At 39.8% G+C, this 22,884-nt stretch overlaps 1 protein-coding gene across 25 annotated transcripts in view; it reads left to right on the top strand.

Moving 5' to 3' along the window:
* Positions 1 to 22,884, top strand: part of Pik3c2g (phosphatidylinositol-4-phosphate 3-kinase catalytic subunit type 2 gamma) — a 346,977-nt gene that overhangs the window by 140,404 nt on the left and 183,689 nt on the right. For all 25 annotated transcript variants that reach the window (XR_005284220.1, XM_038318262.1, XM_038318253.1 and 22 more), the window contains 2 exons: positions 1,388 to 1,481; positions 5,018 to 5,112. Coding sequence is in view for 24 of the 25 variants with exons in the window: in XM_038318262.1 (XP_038174190.1) it covers positions 1,388 to 1,481; positions 5,018 to 5,112 (189 nt within the window). In the remaining variant the exon portion in view is untranslated. The remainder of the gene's footprint in view (positions 1 to 1,387; positions 1,482 to 5,017; positions 5,113 to 22,884) is intronic.

The raw sequence follows: 22,884 nt of genomic DNA, 5'->3' as shown, positions 1-22,884 counted from the left end.
GGTCTGTGTGGGGTGAGATCCTCAGCCTTAGCAATACTTTCTCAGATGTCTGGACCAGAGTTCTCATCACATCTCATAGTTGGGGTCTTTACAGGGGAAAGGAAAATAAGACTAGAAGTGGATTTGTTGATCATAAATATTTTTTTCAAGTGAATAAGTTTAAAAGTTAAATCTGAGCTGCAATTGGAACCCAGTGTAAATTGAAAATAAATGCACAGGTACTTAGCCTCCCACTCCAAGTGGCTCCCAAGGACATCTGGGGGATACTGGGTAATGCCTTTTTTTTTACTTGACTCTAGTTGCATAATGTTCATTTTACCCTTAATTAATCTAATATACTAAAAAAATCAAAAAGGAAAACAGACTTTACATTAAAGAGTGAAGTTTTCAAAATTCCACACCATAGGAAGCTGATCTTGAGCATCCTGACTGACTGTAAAATAGTTACTTCCTACAAAAGAAATGTGGTATTTTCTTCACTTATCAGTCATTATTTTTAAATGTCATAAGGTGTTTCTTCAAGTTAAATTACACCTGTTTAACACCTGTTAATATTTTGAAGGCTTGTCCCTTTAAACCTAAGTATTCTTACCATGTCTTGCTGAATCTATGCATGTCAAATCTACAAGCCAGAAGCAGTTAAAACAGTGTGTGACTAAGTACTTCTAGACACTTCCAGCAACTTTGAGTATAATTGAGTATAAGCTTCAAAGGGTACAAGATGGTAGCAACACAAAAAGCTCATTTATGAATAAAATTGTTTTGGGCGGATATGTTTTCAGAAGCTAAGCACCTTCACAAATTCAATTCAAGAACTGGTGTTTGCTAGCTGTCTAAGGGATATTAAATCTTATTATAGGCTTCAAGAGCTTTGCAGTCTATAAGATTCGCCCTTATTAAGTTATGTTTCTTTGTTCATCAGAAAGTACTTTTGATGTCTGGTTTTCCTTACTATATTGCCAAAAACATTTTGAAAATACTAGATACCATTTTTAATCATATAAATGATCAGATATCCAGGAGGTAATAATTTCTTGAATAAGAAGCAAGAATGTTCAGACCCTTTTGAGAATGAGTTTTAGCTCTCTCATAACCTGTATCTTATAGCTGACAGGGATGGGACCTAACCCACTCCAAAAGTCTAGTCAATAGAGCATTCTCCTGTAGAGCATGTGATTATAGATTCTATACTGTAGACTATGAAAAGAAATGAGTGGTGATTATCTTAATTGGTTTAGAGATGATTACAGGACCTTATTTACTAAGGGTAGAATTTATCCTCTATCCCAGATGGTGTGTGTGTGTGTGTGTGTGTGTGTGTGTGTGTGTGTGTAATTCATTATGTACAGTCACCTCCAAATATATAGTCACATTAACTGTGTGTCAGTTTTCCAGACCAAGACATTCGTGAAGTGGCCGTGCAACAGTTAGACAGGCTCTTGACTGGTGATGTGCTGGAGTGTCTCCCACAGCTGGTTCAGGTAAGAGTCAAGGCTTCCAAGTGATCCCAGGGTCCTAAGTAATCATTTTCTAAAGGTTCCCAGTGTAAGCCCACAAAAATCACTTAAATGTTATAGTGCGAGTTGGCCAAGGAAAAATTTGATTACATACCATGTGTCCACGTTATTAATATAGACATTTTCTATCCAGAATTGATATACTAACAAGAAGTCATATAAAAACCCATAAGGAAAGTTTTCACAAACCAATTTCACTTAGTAATTATTATTGGGGAAAACATAGGCATGTTCATGAGGGGGAAACAATCATCTCATGACTGAGTATGTAAATTGATGAAACATTAATGGAGGAAGCACTCTGTAGAAAACAGCCATTTACTAAAGAGCTCATCATTCAAGAGCTTCTTGTCATTCCTATGGAGAGTCTTACTGCCAGTTATTATTCTTGAGAAAGTATTTTTTAACACCCAATTCTGCTGCTAATTAGCACAATTTAGCAACATCAGCTATCACAGCATTGGGAAATTTCTAGGAAGCCATGTGAAGGTAATGAAAGGCTAAGACTGGAGATATCTGGTTCACATGTGAGCATCCACAAGCACCCACACTACAGAAGGGAAACTATGCTCGAATACGACTGTTTGCTGGGTGTGAAGAAGAGCAGCATTGTGGTTTTTGTTTTGTTCTCTCTCTCTCTCTCTCTCTCTCTCTCTCTCTCTCTCTCTCTCTCTTCTCTCTCTCTCTGTCTCTCTGTGTGCGTGTGCGTGTGCGTGTGTGTGTGTTTGTGTGTGTGTGTGTGTGCATACTATAAGACTTGAAGACAACCCAAGGTGTCAATCACTATTATTATTATTATTATTATTATTATTATTATTATTATTATTATTATTTGATACAGGGCATTCACTGGCCCAAAGCTCAACAAGTAAGCTTGGCTGGATAGCCAATGAGTGTTAGGGATCTGCCTGTCTCCACCTCCCTAACTCTGGGATTTCAAGGTGGGCCATGCCTGACTTTTCTACGTGTGTTCTGGGAACCAAACTCAGATTTTCCGGTCTGTAAGACAGATGCTTTCCCAACTGATCTACCTCCACCAACAGAGTCTCAAAAGCCAGGATGACATGAAACTCACCATGTGGTAAAAGATGTCCTGGAACTTCCCATGATCCTCCTGCCTCCAGCTCCCATGTATTGGGTTTAAAATCAGGTAACACCATAACCAGGCTGATTTTTAAACTCAGAAAGTTCCTTATTTGGCAGATTGGAATCTTCCTTAACAGATAGTTGGCTCAGCTATTGACCATTTCTATGAGATGTGAAGAAACTTCTATTAATAAGCTCTAATGTTACTTTGTATATCACAATGGGATCTGTTCTGACATCCTCCTGAGGGAGAGATAGAGCTGAGAAATAGCTGTGTTGGTTTCTACTTTAAGTGATCCATCCAGATGAAGAAGGATGCTTAAAAGAAATCCCACACTAGCTCAGAACTGAGAATAATAGAGGGTTATTTATTTAGGATTAGACTCACAAAACACAACCCTCTGCTGGAACGGGGAATAGCAACCAAATCCTGCAGCTAGAAACGAGGCCAGATGCGCACAAATAGTATATCAGCATAAATAGTATAAGAGGCCACGCCCAAGTGGGTGGGTAAGTTAAAGGGTACTGGCTGTAGGAATTCCCAGAGCATACAGTAATGACGTCCCTTGATTTGTCAGGATATCATTAAAACAAAAAAAAAGAATACCTGTGGTGAGAACAGATGAATCCAGCTCGTGGGTTCATATTCATGTCATGACTCACAGGTATGGGCAACTTGCTATCTCTAACTTGGCACAGAGAGGAAGTGTTCACAAAGTAACACATAGAATGACTTATATTCAAAGTGCCATTCAGAAGCAATATGCATGGTGCTAAGAATACCACTCGAAGCCATATTCTAATAAAGTCAGTTTCATAAAAAGTACACTCAAAATCTAATGCCGCACCTACAGAAATAAAAATTGAAAGCTCTATCTGTGTGGTAATTGAAAATAAAATTTATAGACTTTCTAAGATGGGAAGAAATATGTGCTGTGACTAAAGAACAAAAACTAGGGAGAATTTCACATATACTATGAAATTTACTTCAAGGAGTGCATGCTCCACCTTGGCCTTCAAACTTTCTAAGACCTGAAAGTCCTCCCCTATTGATTATTTTTAGAAATTATGTTACATACCCAAAAAGATTGCCTGCATACTTTATAATAAGGATGAGAGGAAAATTCTACCATTAGGCAGAATAAGGCAATGAGTTGTTTGTAAGCAAGGGAGTCAGTCTGTAAGTTCTCATCAATGGGTTCCATAAGAAACATGAGAACAGATAAAAACCAGGCAGACCCGGGAGTAAATTCTGGACCAGCTCCTACCTTAGTGGTCATATTATATGTTCTTCATTGAGGCATAAACAAAAAATACAGCCAAGCCAACATATCATGAACATGTGAGAGAAAGAAGCTGTGACCGTGGCATGACAAGGCACACGTTTTCCACACACACTCCACCAGCGTTAGACTCATGTGCATTTGCTGAAATCATTGCACTCTTAACCCTTTAGGAATCTATCCTTCAGGTGTGGATGTGGGATAAGCAGCCCTACTTTTTCTTTTTATCTCTACTGTGGCATAAGCCTTTCTTAAATTCTCTCTCTCTCTCTCTCTCTCTCTCTCTCTCTCTCTCTCTCTCTCTCTCTCTCTCTCTCTCTCTGTCATTTTTCTATGTGCATGGGTATGTGTATGTGGCAAATAGACTGAAAAAGCAGAAATAGACATTTTTAGGAAGATAACTCAATTTGTATTCCCATATATTCAGATGAGACCCAAGTTCAGACTGGGGACAGTTGAATCCCTACAGAGGGCAGGTGCAGGTCTGAATGCGGTCCCAAAGGGCCTCAGAGGCTACCATTGCCACCTGTATCTTTGATTAGATTGAGGAACTGCCTCCCTGCGCTGCTCATGAAGGAGAGGAAGAAATGGTTTAGGAATGAGTTATGGTGGCACCAGCAGCTTTGAATTTTTAATCAGGCTTCACTATTTGTAGATTAATAGTCACACATCTATTGGGGATTTCTGTCTTGGTTGTGAGTGGGAGCTAATTGATCTCCAAGTCTAGTGCTTAATGATACCATTTTATGGGTCACTGAAATAGATCATGATGTTTTTGTGCCAGGATTCTCCTCTGGGGCATGGCTGGACTCTACCCATCACTTGCCTTTATTTAGTTTCTTATACTTCAAAAACCTAAATAAGGAGGAGCAAGACCATGGAAAGACAAATTGTGTAACATTTGCTGTGTTATTGTACAACAATGAATAAACTATCAAGGGTATTATCAATATTTTATTGAAAAGCTCCTGTTATTTTTCCTTATCCCTGACTGAAGCCTCTGCAGTCCTGTGTAGTGTGTAGTCTGTTGTGGGTTTTTGTTTGCTTGTTTGTTTCTTTTGTTTTTTTTTTTGTTTTGTTTTGTTTTTTGTAACTGATAAAAAGCAAAGAATTCCTTGCCCTTCACTGCAGGCTGTCAAGTTTGAGTGGAATCTTGAAAGTCCCTTGGTAGAACTCCTACTTCGTCGTTCTTTGCAAAGCATCCGGGTGGCCCACCGTCTCTACTGGTAAGACTGGCACATGTCCAGGTCCCCATAGACCCCAGCTTCTCTCAGCATGGTGAGAAGAAGATCCCTTTACCTATGATTGTATTGTCGTCGATTGAAAATTCTGCTAACTTTGAATCTTTGTCAGTTACTTTTACAACTCTATTTAAAACTTTGCATGCCTATCAAAACAGGAAACATTTACAGAAGCCTATTTATTCAGCATAAATAATTCATATTTATATAGAAGACTTCTTTTTCTCTTTTTTGCTGTTGCTCATTTTTCAAGTTAGTATACAGCATGACAGCTTTAATTATGACATTTTCATACATATGTATCATTATTCTTTCTTCTTATTCATCCATTCCTGGGCTACTCTCCCCTATCCCTTGCTCCCTTCTTACTGGTCTTCCTCCCACAGTAGTCTCCCTCGCTTCTCTCACATCACATGTATTCCGTTGTCCCACATTCCTCCTACCATTAGACCTCTTCCTCCTCTTCTTTCACACCATACATGACACACACACACATCCAAATCTGTATTCCACAGATGGATGCTATGCGCGAGAATACTATCGAGTTTTCAAACCTGTGTTCACTGGGGCGATAGTTGTCATTGTTAATTGATATGGGTTTTCAAAATCCAGTTCCACTGTTGGGATAATACTGGCTTGTGGAGTAACTTCCATAACCTTCCTTCTGCTACTTTGTGGGACCAGCTTGAGGCATGTAGAGGTCACCGTTCTCACATCAAGGTTTGGTCAAACTCAACAGTGAATCTGTCCAGTTTGGGGTTTTTTTTTTTTTCTGGTTTCTCAAGACGGGGTTTTTCTGAAGCTTTGGGGGCTGCCCTGGAACTAGCTCTTGTAGACCAGGCAGGCCTCGAACTCACAGAGATCCACCTACCTCTGCCTCCCGAGTGTTGGAGTTAGGCATGCACCAACATTGCCCGACTTGGTTTGGGGTTGTTTATTTGTGGGAAAACTTCTAATTGCTGTTCAGTTGTACCAACTGATGTCATCTCCTACTGACTTTGGGTGTGGTGCACTGAGGTGTTCACTTCTAGCATTTCTATTTGTTTTATTGTTTTTCATCAAGATCTCAATTTCCTTGATGGAGTTGCCTTCCCTGTTGCTGATTTTCCATCATGTTGTGATGTTCTCTAGCTTCTTACTCCGTACTGCTGATTTTCCTTTCAAGCCCTGTATTGAATTCATGGCTTGTTAGTAACCCCTTTCAGTTCATTGATCACTTTTATTAGAAAATACTTGGGAATTCTTCACTGGATACTTAATTCGGCATCTGTGAGTTCAGCACCTACTTAGAGCATTACCGTCTTTGAAGAGTCAAGCTGTCCTGCTTTCTCACAGTTCTGTTTCTCTTTTGTGAACTTTGCATCTGCTCTTTTGGATAGTGTCTACGGTTTCATCTGGAGACCCTCGCAGCAACCTGCTTATAAGGGCTTAATCCCTAGTTCTTCTCAGTGAGAATAAAACAAAGGACTGTAGCAGCATCAACACTGAATTGTGCGAGATCATGAGTTACACTCCACGATCAACTAAAGTCCAGTATTTATTTCATCACCAAGGGCCATGAACTAGAAAACAAGAGTAAATAGAATGTCTACAAATTATTATTGGTAAATGGAGGGGTAGTAAATGAATGAAATAAAGGAAGGAAAGTCACACAAAGGGGAGAAATAAAAAAGAAGCAAGCTAAAGAAAGGAGACTTGGAGAATGATGCTATGGGGAAAAGAAAGAAGACTGAGAGATCAGAGGAAATTAAAAGAAGAAGGAAGTTCAAGTATCAAATGTCCATTATAAAGGAAAATGTAGAAAGAGAAAAGGAAAGAACAAACAAAAAGAAAGGAAAAAGGCTGGCCAGTGATGAAAGGAATCTATAAACAAAATAAGATAACCATAAAAGGTAATAAAATATTTTTTAAAACTGTAAAGCAAAATAAAATACTGCTAAGATAAATTAAAAACAGCAAAAAGAGATGTGTAGAAGAAAAGAATTGAAAAAAAAAAGATAATGTGTGGGAAGAGGGTTATTTCTGTGTAATAAAAAAATTAAAGACTTCAGTGTAAATTCAGGGGTGGAAGGCATGGTTGAGCTTGTAGACATTTGTCTTTTCTGTGGTTTATGATTTTGCTTAGGCTGTATTGGCCAAGTCTCCAGGGTCTTCAAGAGCTGACTTCTCATGGATATCTTTCTTTCATTGTTTACCAGACTCTTTCACAACTACATGGAGCTTTGCAGTCTGAGGGCTTGATGGATGTTATTACCTTCTTGAGACTCACCAGCTTGTTCCTCTGGAATGGCTTTGGGTTCTGGTTGAGGGTGTCTCTCAAATGCATTGGGGCTATAAAGCAAGCAGAACATTGAGATTTGTGTAAGCAGAGAGCCCGTCTGACTCTCAAGCCATGCTGGCTATGAATGAGGAGACTAAAAGAAGCATGGGTTAGAAGGCGCATGAGCGGAGCTTCAAAGTTGGGCCTTACAGAGAGATCGCTCCAAATGCTGATCTCTCTGGGCTGTCAGTCTCCAGTATGATTCTCAGTTGATTAGATCTGCTCCCTGAAACCAAGGGTGGACTTGTGTTTTCGTGTATATGCCACTGTCTGAGCCAAATCTTCCAGGTCTTGCACTTTTCATCTTGCCAACATATGACCTTTCTGCTGCCTACAGCTGTCTCTGAGAGAAACATGGAGCCTAATTTCATAACAGAACTGGAGGCTCTGAATACTGAGAGAAAGGCAGTTTACTTCATGATTTTGCATACCGGCTATTAGCTTAGAATGGCACATGCACATATTGAATGCAGAGAAGCTTTTATAGCCCACATTCCAGTCTCTCCCTCCCTTTCCTCATTGACTGAGTAGCCGGGAGTGCACAATTTTGCATGCCATCCAAGTATCCTCTTTCCCACTGCCTCCCATGTTTGTCCATGTCTTAACCTTGACGCTGTTCATCTCTATATTTTACACTGTTTAAAGTTCATCAGGTGCATGACTGATCCTATTATATCTACAGGCCCCTAGGCATGCTTGGCTGTTAATAAACTTCTGTTCTAAACTTTTAGTTTAGTTGGAGAGGGTATTAGATGAACAGAGCTGTGGAACTAAACTAATATAGCGCTGGGGAGAGCTAGACTGGCACATCTGAGGGGAGTGAGGCTAGCACGTGGGGGGAGCAGCTAGCCTAGCAAATCTTGGGGGAGCTAGATTAGACATCCTTGGAGAGCAAAAGTAGCTCAGCTTGGAGAGGGAAGCTAGCCTAGCACAGCCTGGGAAGACTAGCTTAGAGCAGCTTGAGGAGAGGAGCTAGCCTAGCATGTGTTAGCTGGGTTTTCCTGTTTATAGCTCATCTGCACCTGAACTTCAAAGCACCCTGAAAATGACTGTCATACTCTTTTTTAATTTCTTGCACTTTCTCAAGGCATTTTTTGCTCTGGGGCTGTGGTGTGTTGGACGGGGTTTTCTTACTATTAGTTACTATCTGGTCTCAGACCCATCCAACCCTCGCCAGGGTTAGGGCAGCTTCAGACAATAGCTTCTTCTCTAAGATGACCCTTGCCCTCTGCTCTGCAAGGTACATTTTGTGGGTGAAAACTGCTCTTTCATTTCCTGGCCACTCAGACCCAAATAATAACTTAAATACCGTTTGGCCAATAGCACATTTTTGGCTAATTTTAATATCTCAAATTAATCCACTTCTATTAATCTGTGTATCGACACAAGGCTGTGGCCTACAGGTAAGGTTCTGTTCTGATATCCTCCTTCTACAGTTATATGGTGTCTCCCTGACTCCTCCTACTCTCTTCTTATATCTCTGTTTGAATTTCCCATCTGGCTTTATTCTACCCAGTCTTAGCCAAAGCAGATTTGTTCATCAACCAATAAAACTGCACATATACAGGACATTCCACATTATATATTGAGTGAAAAAAAGTAGGATTCTTATCTACTGATAATTCATCCAATTAAAGAATCATTGTCTTATCAAAATCTACAGCTGGTTGGGGACTCCTATGTGTTGTGATCTTGTCCTGAGGGTGAGAATGCCAGTCCTTCTTCACCAAGGCTGCCTGGGGTGTCCCTTATCCCTCTCGGCTGGGGATTGTTTGGTTTACATCGGTCTTCTTGAGTCACCTGTCTTCTCTGCGGTTGTCTGGTAGTCTGTACTACTTTTGTGAATTTCTAAAACTGCCTCTCCCTTTCCCTTCCTCTTTCTCCCTCCCTCTGTTTCCTTCTTCCTCGCTCCATTCCCTTCTCTCCCTCCCTCTCCCCTCTGTGGAATAGATGCTATATTCTTTCTTGTTCTGACTCTTATTTTTCACTGTCTCCCACCCAGGCAGCTTCTTGTCAGCCATCTTGCCCAGAAAAGAAAGTGCTGCTATTTATGAGTACAGGTTAACTTTTAAAATTTCCAAACCCTTCCTTTTCAACAATTTCTGTTTTTTAAGAGGAAATTAAATTCAGTCAGGAATCTAAGACAGGTGAAAGGTTTTGTGGTTGTATCACATGACGATTTCCAGACAAATCTTAACTGTGGGACTGTGGATATTTAGGAAGCATGTAGGTTTTTAAAAATGTCTTTATGACTTGTGAATTTCAAGCAAGGGAACCCAGTGGTTGGATTACTTTTTTTTTTCAAAAGTCCTAGGCTGCTAAGACTTTCCCAGGCACAAATTTAGAACATCAGCAACAGAGAAGCAAGAGTTACCTAAGCGGTTATCAAGCTTTGCCCATTATCACCCACTGTTCAGCCCAGGGTACCGTCTCTGTGCTGCTTTCCCATTCGTTCTCTCAATGGATCTTACAGAGTCAGATTCACAGCATAAGTTTTTAAGAATAACGAGTGAATGGCCTAGGAATATAATCAAAATTGGACATTCTTAAGTCCTAAAAAAGATGTGTGACAGCATTATCTACTTGCTTCAATTTGCTACTTAAGACTATCAATTTAAGTGAAAAAAAAGCCAAACCTACACCCTTTTGAAGAACCATGTTTTCACCTTCAGTTTTTCATACTGATATCATTCCTTCCCTTGAAGTGCTCAAGATCCACAGAAACGTGTCAGGGATCCATATTTCCCTTGCTATTCATTTCATCATAAATGTCTAATCTAAGACACAGGCTGCTTCCTCCAGGAACTAACTGGAAGGAGACATTGGATGCTTGACCCTTCACTGAACAGACTCTTACCAGAGGACTGGGTGAGGTCCTTCCAGCTTCTCTGTGAGCACTGAGCTAAAGGAAGCTGGCTGCGTGGATACACCTTCTCTGTGAGCACTGAGCTAAAGGAAGCTGGCTGCGTGGATACACCTCTGTGAGCACTGAGCTAAAGAAAGCTGGCTGCATGGATACACCTTCTCTGTGAGCACTGAGCTAAAGGAAGCTGGCTGCATGGATACACCTTCTCTGTGAGCACCGAGCTAAAGGAAGCTGGCTGCGTGGATACACCTTCTCTGTGAGCACTGAGCTAAAGGAAGCTGGCTGCGTGGATACACCTCTGTTAGCACTGAGCTAAAGAAAGCTGGCTGCATGGATACACCTTCTCTGTGAGCACTGAGCTAAAGGAAGCTGGCTGCGTGGATACACCTTGTGGCGTTTCCTGGGGCACTCAAACTACAGCCCCACTAAACACTGTTTAGTTCCCTTGAAACTTTGTCTTTAATATGAATATTAAAATAAAAGCATGTTAAATCATCGCAGGTCTGGTGCTTGAACTGAAATACAGATGTCTGTAAAGGATAAAATGTAATTTTGAAAAGGCTATGAAAAGTCAGATTAGACTATCAAGGACTCAATCTAACTGGTGAGTGCTGGTGCTGCTGGAGTAAGTCACCCATCTGCTAAAATGCAGCGTGAGAAGTGGAGTCCTGGGATAGGTCACAGCGCCGCGCAGACAAAGTTGTAAATCAATGTCATGTTTATAAGCTCACAGAATTACAGTTATGTCACTGCCTCTAAAGGAGTCATTGAGACGTTAGCCTTGCTCGTGAAACCCATTTCTCTTTCTATCAACTGAAGAAGAGCTAGAGAAGACTCTAAGTGACAGACAAACTGATCATTTCTGCGGGACAAGCTGGAGAAACTACAAGAAGGGGGAAAGGAAGGCAAGTGAGGAGGTTTTAAGATATCATCCTTTAAAAACAAGCAGAAGCTAAAGAATCACAAACCCTGGACAGAGGAGAGGAAGCAGAAAAAAAGTGTAGTTGTGTCTAAAACCTCATGGCACTAAATATAGGTGGTATCTAGCATCATGTTCAGAGACTGTTTTGTGTAGAATATTTGAGTTAAGGTTCAAAGAATGAAGCTAGGGCTCCTTTGACAAAAGCAATGTCCTGTAATTTAAATAAATAATGAAAGGAAGACGGAGCAGAAACCCAACAGCCATCAAGTTAATGAGGTTTTTCACTTGGCTGAGCAGCTGCTTCTCCAGAATCCATGTGTTTATTTAACTCTGAAGTCAGTGTCTCGTCCTAGTCACCCGGGCTCTGGAGAAGACTATTTTGCTCCTCGCTAACATAACATAACCCTTCCTTTACCAAGCCCTCTCATTCTCTCTGCCTGCAGCAGCTCTCCCTTGCCCACCGTCTCTACCCGCCATTGTCCCAAAGGTCGTCTCACACACTGAACTATGAAGGCATAGTCTTAGGATGAAAACCTCCATGACAACCAAGTGCCACTGTGAAAGGAAATAGACTTTCAGTTACTATGGTGCTTCTCCAGCAGAGGCGTGAGAAGATAAGCAGAGGATGTCTCAGACCCAAGGGGAATATCCTTCCCTCATAGCTGTGACAAAATGCCTGACTGAAGCGACCATGAGTGACCAAGAAGCGACGTGTGAGCCTCTTGAGGACATTTTGATAGTAAATAACATGGAATAGGATATTTCATGACAGAGAATAGACAGGAGACTTTGGATTAGGGAAATTTGAAGGTTTTTACTTTCCAATGTGTAAAACAAATCAATCAATCAATAAACAAATAACATACCTGGGTTAATGTCTAGGAAGTCACTCTTAACAAAATGATTAAAATTATAGAAAATTAAAAAGCAGTGTCCTTTTCATTTGGAATAGGAAGCAGTTTGGCTACTAATGAAGAGTTGGCTGCAATGGTGGGCTACTTACATCTCCATTCACTTGACACCAACTTGGACATGATTGGGAAGGGAATTTCAATTTAAGAGTTGCCTACATCAGACTGGCCCATGTCCACATCTGTGAAGCATTTTCTTATTGCTAACTGATGGAGGAGCGCTCATTCTGCTGTGGGCATTCCCTAGGAAAATGTCCTGGCTACTTTTAGAATGTAGTTGAGCTGACTAGGAAGAGCAAGCCAGTAAGCTGCATTCTGCCATGGTTTCTGCTTCAGTTCCCACCTCTAGGTTCCTGCCTTGACTTCCCTCCATGGTGGACTATGATCTGTAAGGGAAATTAACTCTTTCCTCTCTGAAGCTGCTAAGCAAACTAGGACAATGGGTGACTCCCAAGCACACATGACCACTTCCTAACCACAAGAAACTGAAGTATGAATTTATTTGAAGATGTAAATGAGAAAACAGTTTTGACACGAGATCACTCTGTATGGTCAGGGTGGTCCTACATCAAAGACTTTATGAGAGTCAGGAAGATACTCTTGTAGTAAAGGATGTCCTGATGTGACCCAAATCTAGTGAACTTGGAACCACCAACAGCTGAGAAGGTCTTCCCTAGACCCTTGGAGAGAACCTGGCCTGAACACTTTAACTTCAGACTTTGGGCCTGCAAAGCTGTGAGAAGGTTCTGTTGTTGGTAAGTATGTGATAATTTGTGTAGCCATAGGAAAGACTCAGATCTGCGGAGATACCATTTTATCCAGACAGCTTCCTCTGACTCCCCTTCATTGGGAATGAGCTTGATTCCCTGATTCTATCCCACAGTGCACTGAATATATGACTCTTGAAAGGCATTGTTTCACATCCTTTGCTGAACTTTAGACCTTCTTTCTCATACATATGATGGCTAATAATATACATATGATGGCTAATGATATACATATGATGGCTAATGATACACATATGATGGCTAATGATACACATATGATGGCTAACTATACTCACACATATGATGGCTATTGATACTCATATGATACCTAATGATACACATATGATGGCTAATGATACTCATACATATGATGGCTAATGATATACATATGATGGCTAACTATACTCACACATATGATGGCTAATAATACTGCACCATTTTCCCTTCTCTGTACTAATTCTTCCACAGCATCTGAAAGTCAGATACTTTTTTTAAAAAAAAGTTTGATCTTATAAAATCACAGTGATGTGTTTCAGGTCAATGACATTTTCACTTACTGATGACCTCATGATCCTCACATTGGGGTCACAGCCAGGTCATCTTTAGCTGACTGCTACATTAGTCCCCAACTTTGGCACTAACCCCTAAATGACTGCCGCCTGGCCATATGCCCTGGGATGGGGAAATCTCCAGGGTCTAAGCTACAGTTCAGAGGTGCTTCATGGTGAAGTCGAGGATGAATGTGTCAGACATGTGTCCTGCTGACTTCTTGCCCTTTCCTGTGATCTCCCTTGGAGTATTTCCTGAGGAACACTTCTCCAGGAGATCCCATGAACTGTAAATCCTCTCTTATATGCTGCTCTGGAGAACATAACGTTTTAAAAACATCTCCAAATGGAATTAACAATTTGAATAGCTATTCCTTGGTTTCTGCTTTGGAGTTGCTCGAGACATTCCTCCCTAGCAGGTACCAAAGTCTGTGAATGCTGAAGTTGATGTAAAATGTAGTGAGTTCATAGGTTCTGCATGCATCATCTTGTTGTACTTCAGTTCCCTTTTGATTGTGCCTAATTCTTTATATAATGTAAATAGTTGTTATATTGCATCGTTTGGAGACTGAGACAAGAAAAAGCCTTGACTGTTCAGTATAGATATATTTATTTTGATATTTGTAATCAATACAATATAGGATGTGGCGGAGGAGGGAATCTCAATTTAGGAGTTGCCGGAATCAGCCATATATTTTTTTAAACACAATGGAACATGTTATACAAAAGGAACAGCAGATGCCGCCTTTACACTCATACCTGTCCCACTGAATGAGTTCCAAGGAGAGCTGATCTGAGTCTAAGTTGGTGTGGATGTGGCTTATAGATCCATGCTGCAATGCAAGTGCTGTTTTAGATATTCGATGTAAAAAGTTACAAGCTTCTCCCTTTAAAATGATATGGATATCTGTTTTGAAGGCCATATATTACTGTTTAGGGGTTTATTTACTGATAAACAAGCAATACCTAGAGCAGTACTTGGTGCTTTGTAGATATTCAATAAAGTCATGTTGCCTGAATGACTTAAATTGTCTGGGCCCACATGTGCCAGTGCAGACCTGTGACAGAAGGGGGCAGAAGAGAGCTGCTGGCACAGAGGAATTAGTACTAAAAGGCTTGAGCAACTTCAGAAAACTGACCAGGAGCCAGGCAATGGATGTTACCTGTGAAGGCAGCACTGGCGAGCAAGGGGGATATCAGCAAGTCAGAGACAAACATCAGGAATGAGGAGTAGGGAAGAAATAGATCCAGTTTGTGTTCTAGACCAGGTAGGAAAATCAGAATAACTGAGCAGTTTGGCAACAAAGGACTCTCCAGGTACCACACAGCATTAAAGCACCAATGTTTCGATGTTATCTGTCATGTAACATGATGCAAAAATGTGTGTGTGTGTGTGTGTGTGTGTGTGTGTGTGTGTTATGCATATTGAGACCAGGGGTCTGCACTGAATGTCTTTCTCAACCACTCTCCCCCTTATTTTGCCAGAACAAAACCTTTCACTCAATCTGGAGCTTGTAATCCAGCTACACAGGTTGGCCGTCAGGCCCCTGGAATTCCGCTATCTCTGGCTTCCCACCACTGCTAGGATTACATGTTTATTGCTAAGCCCAACTTTTTATGCGGATGCTCGAGATCTGCATTCAAGTTCTCATACTTTACCAATTGACTCATCTCCTGTCCCCTCGTTTCATAGTTTAAACAATCACCCTGTACTTTTCCTTATTCTCTTCTTGGGGACAATTTCTCAAGTTCGTATAAACAAAATAAAACAGCACTGAAATTTGAATGCTATGGTTTAAAGTAGGTGTGTCCTTTCCATCTGCCCGTCAACTGTATATGTCCCTGGCTCTCGATTATGAGTCACCCTCAAGATTAACCATTGTTCCCTCTATCAGCTCTCTTCTGATATGAAAATATGTATTGGAACCCAACATTTGCAAAGTATCAATAATTTGTTCATTTACATGCAACTATTAAGATACTATTGAACTAATAGACATAAAAGAAGGTACCCCTTGCCTTACAGGAGTTTAGGGGTCACCATCTCCACACCAAGACAGCAGGAAGGCTGTAAAGACAGAGATGGCAAGGGTCCAACAAATTCTTCCCTTTTTTCTGGTTTTTTTTTTTTTTTGCCTATGTCTCTGTATGTCAAATGCAAGTGATGGACAAGACCAGATATTAAATAAATCACAGAATCTGTGTTCTCCCATTCTATGGTTTTAAATACCAATAAAGGTGTCCAACTGAATCCATAGTGTAGGTAAACGTTCTCTCCACTTTGATGCCTGAATACTGGGAAGACTAAAGAGCCGTTCTTAAGGGAGCTATCACAGTGCTATAGAGCACACATAATACAGAATCAATAGGAGCTTTTCAAACCTCAATTCTCAGCTTTCAAGAATCATTACATTGTCTGTAATTCACCTTTTTACCTTTACAATGTAATAAATAATAAAATACCACTTCACTCTTTTGTAAGGGAGACGTAGGCCTGGCTGTCAGCTAATATTGACCTGCTGGAATTGGTGCTCACCCTGCTATTCTCAAAAAAAAATTATACACCAGATAGACTGCACAATGAGTAACTCGCCTGAACAGTATCCCTTTTCCTCCTTAGCTAACATGAAGACAAAGCTGCGGCCATTTATAAGACTGTAATCTGTAAATCCATTAGCACAGTTAAGTGAGGTCATCATTACATAGGAACAGTTGCTTCTTTTTTCCCAGCTTTATTTCTATTTTATGGGACAAAGGTTTTATGTGGCTCCTTTAGTAAAAAAGATATTTTCAAACTCCATATAATTTTCAAATTAATTTTATAATGTCATTTAAGTCTAATTACTTCTATTAAGTATGTCTGAAAAATAAACCACAAATCAATTCAAAAATCAGACACAGAGATTCACTTGAAGGTCTTCATTACTTCCATTATTCTGCCTAAAAATTCTTGTCTTTTCGTTTGATGTAAGTGAAGGGTTGTAGCAATGAGCATTTTGTAGACACATAGGGGAGTCAAATGTTAACTTAGCCCAAGGCTGGTCAGAATCTAAACTTCAGGGCCCATCTCCAACACTTCTGCATAGTCATGGGTTTCCCATAGAATAGTTTACACTGGGGATATGGGTGACAGCCTTGCAAAGCAAGATTACTATGCCCACTTGTTGAATTATTCTGGCTTGGCTCTAGCCAACAACAACAACACAATGACCAACAAAATGGCATTATGCCTAAACCTACTTCTGTCTTCTAATAGTATTTATGAGGAAATAATCATAGAGTTACAGGATTTGGAACTAAATAAGACCCTAAGTACCATACACTAGCCCAGAAAGGGATTTAAACAGCTTAAATGACTTATCTGATGATAATTATCTATCTCATTAGGGAACTGAGATTAAAATCTCTCCCATGTAATCTCATCTTCAAGTCATGTTCCTTCCAGTTCAACTTCTACTTTCAAAGGGTTCAACTGGATAGAAAGATGATAGGTAGATAGATAGATAGATAGATAGATAGATAGATAGATAGATAGATAGATAGATGGATGGATGGATAGATGATGATAGAGATAATAGGTAATTTTTTCTTCTTCAGTACTTAGCAAGTAAATCATATACTGGAGAGGGCTTTTTTTAAGATTTGATTTAGAAGACAAACTGAGAAGGAAACAAATTGAGAACTTTGAAATTTGCACAAAACCGAGAAATGAGGTCGCCATTTGTGATGACCTAAAGTATTGCCAGTTATAAATGATGGTTTCATTTAATTCAGTGTCTAATAATTAAGTATTGATATATGTATATGTAAGACTCTTCAAAAATGTTTCCTTGAAGAACTTAAACAGATTTATTTTCCTTTTATTTATGTGTATATGTGTGTATATGTCGAGTCTTATCTGTACCTGTATATAAATACATTAGTGCAGATGCCAGCAGAGGCCAGAGAGGGTGTTGCTTGTCTAGAGCAGGAGTTACAGACAGTTGTACTAAGAATTGAGTTCTGACCCTCAGTCTCTGATTGTACTGTAAGAGCTGAAAAGTCTCTCCAGCTCTTTTAAAAAACCTTTGAAATAGATATTAGGTTATTTAATAAATGTTTCTTTTTAGTATGTGGTTAAGATGTAAAAACATCAAGATCACTCTGAATTTTACTGTTAAGCCATGAGTTGTAAGGAAATAAGACAAGGATATTTTCTTTGTTGACTTCATCTGTACTGTTTGTACTTTTTAGTACCTGTGTCTTAGAAACCAAAAATTCCTTTTTTTTTTTTTTTTTGGTCAGAGACACTATCATTGAACTAAAAAGCAATGTACTCAGACAGTTGAATCAGTCCATTCCATCAAATTAAGTGATTTAGAAAATACGTTCCCACTTTTGCTTGCTCTTGGAACTCTGTTCATCTTATTAGTTTGCTTTGTCCATCTTCCACATGAAGGCTGTTGTCTTGTCTTATTGTAATTTTTGTCATATTTTGTTGTTATCTCTTGGAGGCTTGCTCTTTTCTGAAAGGAAATAGAGGGGAATGAATCTGGGGAGAGGGCCGATGGAGAGGAGATGAGAAGAGTAGAGGGAGTGGGGAAATAAGATAACCTATTTTCAATTTAAAAAAAAGTTCCTGTTGTCTAATTCAGAGCTGTCAGTCATGAAGTCATGAAATGTAAGTAAAATCGTTAATTAGTGTCCAGTGGATGACTGGATGCAGAGAGGCCTGAGCAAGGAGGGGAATATCTGATGGATAACTGATGAGAGCTGGAGTCACTGAGACATGGGTAGACATTTCCCACTCCGCTGCGTCTTACAGCTCAATAATTCCATCTGTAGCTGTTTGCTGCTACAATGTGATCTTTAGACTTCTTGATGTAGGCACAGCAGACATTCTTTTCTCATAGCTCTAGAGATCAAGCTGGGGCCTGACAAGGGCAGTGTCCATTCCCAAGACTATTGAGTAGTGCATTGTGGAGGACAGGGGATGCTGTTCTTCATGATGGAGAAGAGTGGTTAAACGAGAAGCCACTGCTGCAACTCTGTTTGATAAAGACCCCCATCAGGAGTGTCCCATTAGGATGACTTCCTAATTTCCAACACACAAACTTTGGAAGAGGCAGATTCCAATCATAGGCTCCTCCAGATTTTGAAATCCCAACAGGATCTAGAATGTGATTAGAATGTGATTGGAGAAAAGAGGAGAGGAGAGGAGAGAAAGAGGGAGAGAGAGAGAGAGAGAGAGAGAGAGAGAGAGAGAGAGAGAGAGAGAGAGAGAGAGAGAGAGAGAGAGAGAGAGAGAATAACCATGCTGAAATGTTTTTGTTCTCATTCTCTGGTGAGAAGTCAGTAGTGAAGTCCCTTTTAACAACAGCTACAGACAGGGCAGCGTGATTTGAGGAGCCCAGAGCAGTTTCTAACACACAGGTAAAACTGTAGATCATTCCAGAATTTTGACAATCAATTTGTAAAGAAGAGAATAAAACAAAGCCAGTCATTTAGCTTTTTTGTTTCTCACAAAGTAAATTGATCTCAAGAGTCAAAAAGAAGTCTACTACCAAGCTTTTCAGTTAAAAAAAAAATCTTCACTTAAAAGAATTATCATTCTAACAGACATGTTTTAAAAATGCCTTTGGCTTTTTGTTTAAAAATTCTATAAATAATTCAGAGAGAACTGATTATTATTTAGATATTTACATAGCTATAAAGTATGACTAAAATTTTGGATCAAGATATCCCAAGCTGAATCCTATATCTTATCCTTGACAGTCTCAATCTTTATAATCAATATTTTTTTAAAAAGATGGCTAATATAGAAAAAAGAAAGCATTAGTCTTACATCCTGACCATTGTTTCCCATAATCTTGTCTTGGTTTGTGGTTTCTCTCCTGTTTCTTCAGTTTGCACGTTACCTCAAGTCTCAGACACTATAATCTTGTCAACTGCTACCATTCAATAATTGTATTCATTGTTTTCTGCCCTCATCTACCATCTGCCCATCTATCCTATTCATCATTCCCAGAATAATCTTTATGTAACAAAACCTGATCCCTAATTCACTGTTTTTAGACTAATCACTTTGTAACACAAATTAATCCCTTGCTCAAAGAAGGCTCAATTCTTCGATAGATCTTACCTAATTAACATAATTTAGTAATTCTTTTCCTTCTGTCCTGGTGACAAAGTTCAGAATTTCTAGACTGTGAGTTAAAATATATTCTCTTTTAAAATGATGTTAAACTCTGCCTGCTTCTCTTCTCCATCACTTCATATTTGAACACAAAATTTCTAGTCTTCTCAAGATACTTCCTCAAATTCTCAGAAGCCTTTCATTCTTGTTGACACTGAATAGCCCCTTGTGATGTGATTGCTCCCACCTGTGTAGACCTCTCTTACAAGGCTCAACTCACTGTCTTATCCCTTTTGGTTTGAGTCCAGCATCCACTCCTGTACAAACCTCCAATACAGTTCTCAATTAAATGCACACATTTGTTTCCTTTACCATCTCCCTCCACTTTGAGATGTTTTGGGTCATAAGTAACAAAAACTCCCCATTGACCTGGTTTGAAATGACAATGAAAAATTAGCAATCTCATGTAACAGAATGTTCTTTACTGGATTGGTCCAGAATTTCCTTTTGCAGAGGCTTGTTGATTTTTATCATCAGTCAAGTTAGGTGTCCTTTTCCTCTGCGTTTCTTATGTCATTTTTTGGTTTGTTGACATGGCCATAGGCTAGTTCACCTCATTGTTATGAAACACCCACAGTTAGTGTCGTGTTCCATGTTCCCACACAGCAAAACAAAATCGAGTGTCTCTATTCAATAAAAAAAAAATTCCCATAAACTTCATAACACTGTTAACTTCCTCTTCATTGTGCCAGCATTAGAACACATGCCATCTTGCATGTATTGGGTGGTAATCAGTGAGAAAGTTTACCTGTTACAATGAGAATGTTCTAATTTTATTCTTAAGTACACCATCACTCCTGAAAGTGTTGAAATCTAAAAATTTTGAAAATAAGATTTTAAAAAAATTTTCTTTCATATATTACATCCAGACCTCAGTTTCCTCTCTTCCAGCCTCTCTCCCCACCTCTCCTTTCCCCCAGATCCACCTCAGATCTCCCCAGAAAAGAGCATGCCTCTGAGTGACATCAACCAAGTATGGCATAATAAACAACAATAAGACCAGCCACATACCATCACATCAGGGCTGGAGGGAGGCAACCCAGTATGAGAAAAGCATGCAAAAGAGTCAGAGATAGGGCCTGTTCCCACTGTTAGGAATCCCACAAGAACACCACGCTACCCAACTGTAACATATATGTAGAAGTTATAGGTCAGACCCCTACCAACTTCCTGATCTTTGTGAGTCCCTGTGAATCTTAGTCAGCTGATTCTGTGGGCCATGTTCCCATGGTGTCCCTGATCCCTCTGGTTCTATCAATTCTCCTTCCCCCTCCTCCACAGAACTCTCTGAGCTCTGCGTAATGTCTGGCTGTGGGACTCTGCATCTACTCCAGTTGGTTGCTGGATAAAGTTTCTCTAGTCCCTTTCATGAAGATTCTGCTCGGCTCTGGACCCAAGACACTCTGAAGGCAGGACAAACTATGGGTCAAAGGTTTTGTGGCTGGGTTTGTGTCTCAAATCCTCCACTTGAGGCATTGCCAGGTTACAGAAGATGACTGGTACAGTCTTCATGGCCCCCATTACTAGGAGTCTTTGATAGGGTTACTCTTGTAGAGTCCATGGAGTTTCCACTGCACTAGGTTTCTACCTCACCCAGAAATATCCCGCAGTTCTAGTAATTTCTCCCCATATTTTCCCTTACCCCCACCCAATTCCTCCTGTTCCCAGCTCCACTATACCCTAGTCCACCCGCTGCAAAATCTATTCTATTTCCCATTTCCTGAGAGACCTATGTGTCCCTCTTGTTACTTAGCCTCTCTGGATCTGTGGATTGTAGCATCTTTTACTTTACAGTTAATATCAACTTATAAGTGAGTACATACCATGTTTGTCTTTCTGGGCCTGAGTTACCTCACTCAGGATCATTTTTTTCCTAGTTCCTTTATTTGCCTGCAAATTTCCTAATGTCATTGGTTTTAACGGCCGAGTAATACTCTGCTGTTTAAATGTACCACATTTTCTTTATCTGTTCTTTGGTTAAGGAACATCCAGGTTGTTTCCCGTTTCTAGCTATCATGAATAAATATGTTTTTCTTTTTACATGTATAAAGAGAATAGATGTGGTATCAGCAAACCCTATATCTCTCTTGTGTACCATAAAAATGAGTCAACGCTGTTAAGGGTTGATCCCTGCATACAATACAACACACAGTTGCTAAGCCAATTATCTTCTAAGTGAATAAAAGAATATCACACCCACGCACTGCACTGCCTGTAGGGTGCTCACCTTCACTTCCACACTTAATAAAGCAGCTTCTAATCATATCAAGTCCTGTTATTCTAGATGTTTGCCCTTGAGTGTTCTGGTAATCAATTTCTTTCTTTTGGAAGAATAAAACTCACTAGTCCCTGGAATTGGAGGTAGTTATCTTAAAAACTCTACAGAATTATATCATACTCTGCAATGAAAGTCTTTCAAGAGGCCCTAAGTGCTATGCTGACCTGACCATGGCCAGGAGGTGTTTTATTGACTTAATTACTAGGCTTCTTAAAACCCGTATTGGAAACAAAAGGCAGCATTGAGCAATTTGGCAAGAAGTCCTGAGAGCAGAGGCCTTGCTAGGAAGCTACTTTCAGTCCTCTTCCAAAATAGAATTTTCTGAACTGGGAATCTGAGCATTGGGGAATTACATACAGACCAGCCTTTGGCTCTTTTCCTAGCTTCTTTATCTCCCACTTCTGTTTGTTTTGTGAACTGTGGAGATTCACAGCTCTTTGTGTATTGTTAAGAAATGAGCCTATTGTTTCCCAAGCTCTGTGTTACCTTTTCTCTTCTCTCATCATAAGATTACTATTTGACAATATTGGAGATGTTTCTTGTTTCTGTCTGATTTAGCTTTCTTTCTCATTTGCATACAATTAATGTAGGTCCTACTACAAACTACATACCACTTCTTTATCTGAAGAAGTTCATTTGTGTTATTTTTTCTAAGCCAAAACTTTATTGTGCCAACACAAAAATGTTCTGACTTGAGCATTTCAGTCAAATCTTTGCTGTGTTTTATAGTTTAGAACCTTTATTTTTGCATGTATGTGTAGGATTTGTTTTTGACCAACAAAGAACCTCATCTTGAGAGTTAACAGTCTGTTGCTATGTCAACAACTCCTGACAGGATGTCAAAAATTGAGACATCTCGCTTGAGTTTAGTCATCTGAAACGTGGAGACACTCTAGTGTATTACTTTCCTCATCAAATTGGCTACAGCATATAAACATTTCCCAGGGTGTTGGAGATGCCCTGAATTTAT

The sequence above is a fragment of the Arvicola amphibius genome, chromosome 2 (genome assembly GCF_903992535.2).
Source record: "Arvicola amphibius chromosome 2, mArvAmp1.2, whole genome shotgun sequence".
Taxonomy (NCBI): Eukaryota; Metazoa; Chordata; class Mammalia; order Rodentia; family Cricetidae; genus Arvicola; species Arvicola amphibius.
Note: the sequence above shows the minus strand (reverse complement) of the source record. Positions and strands in the feature narration are given on the sequence as shown.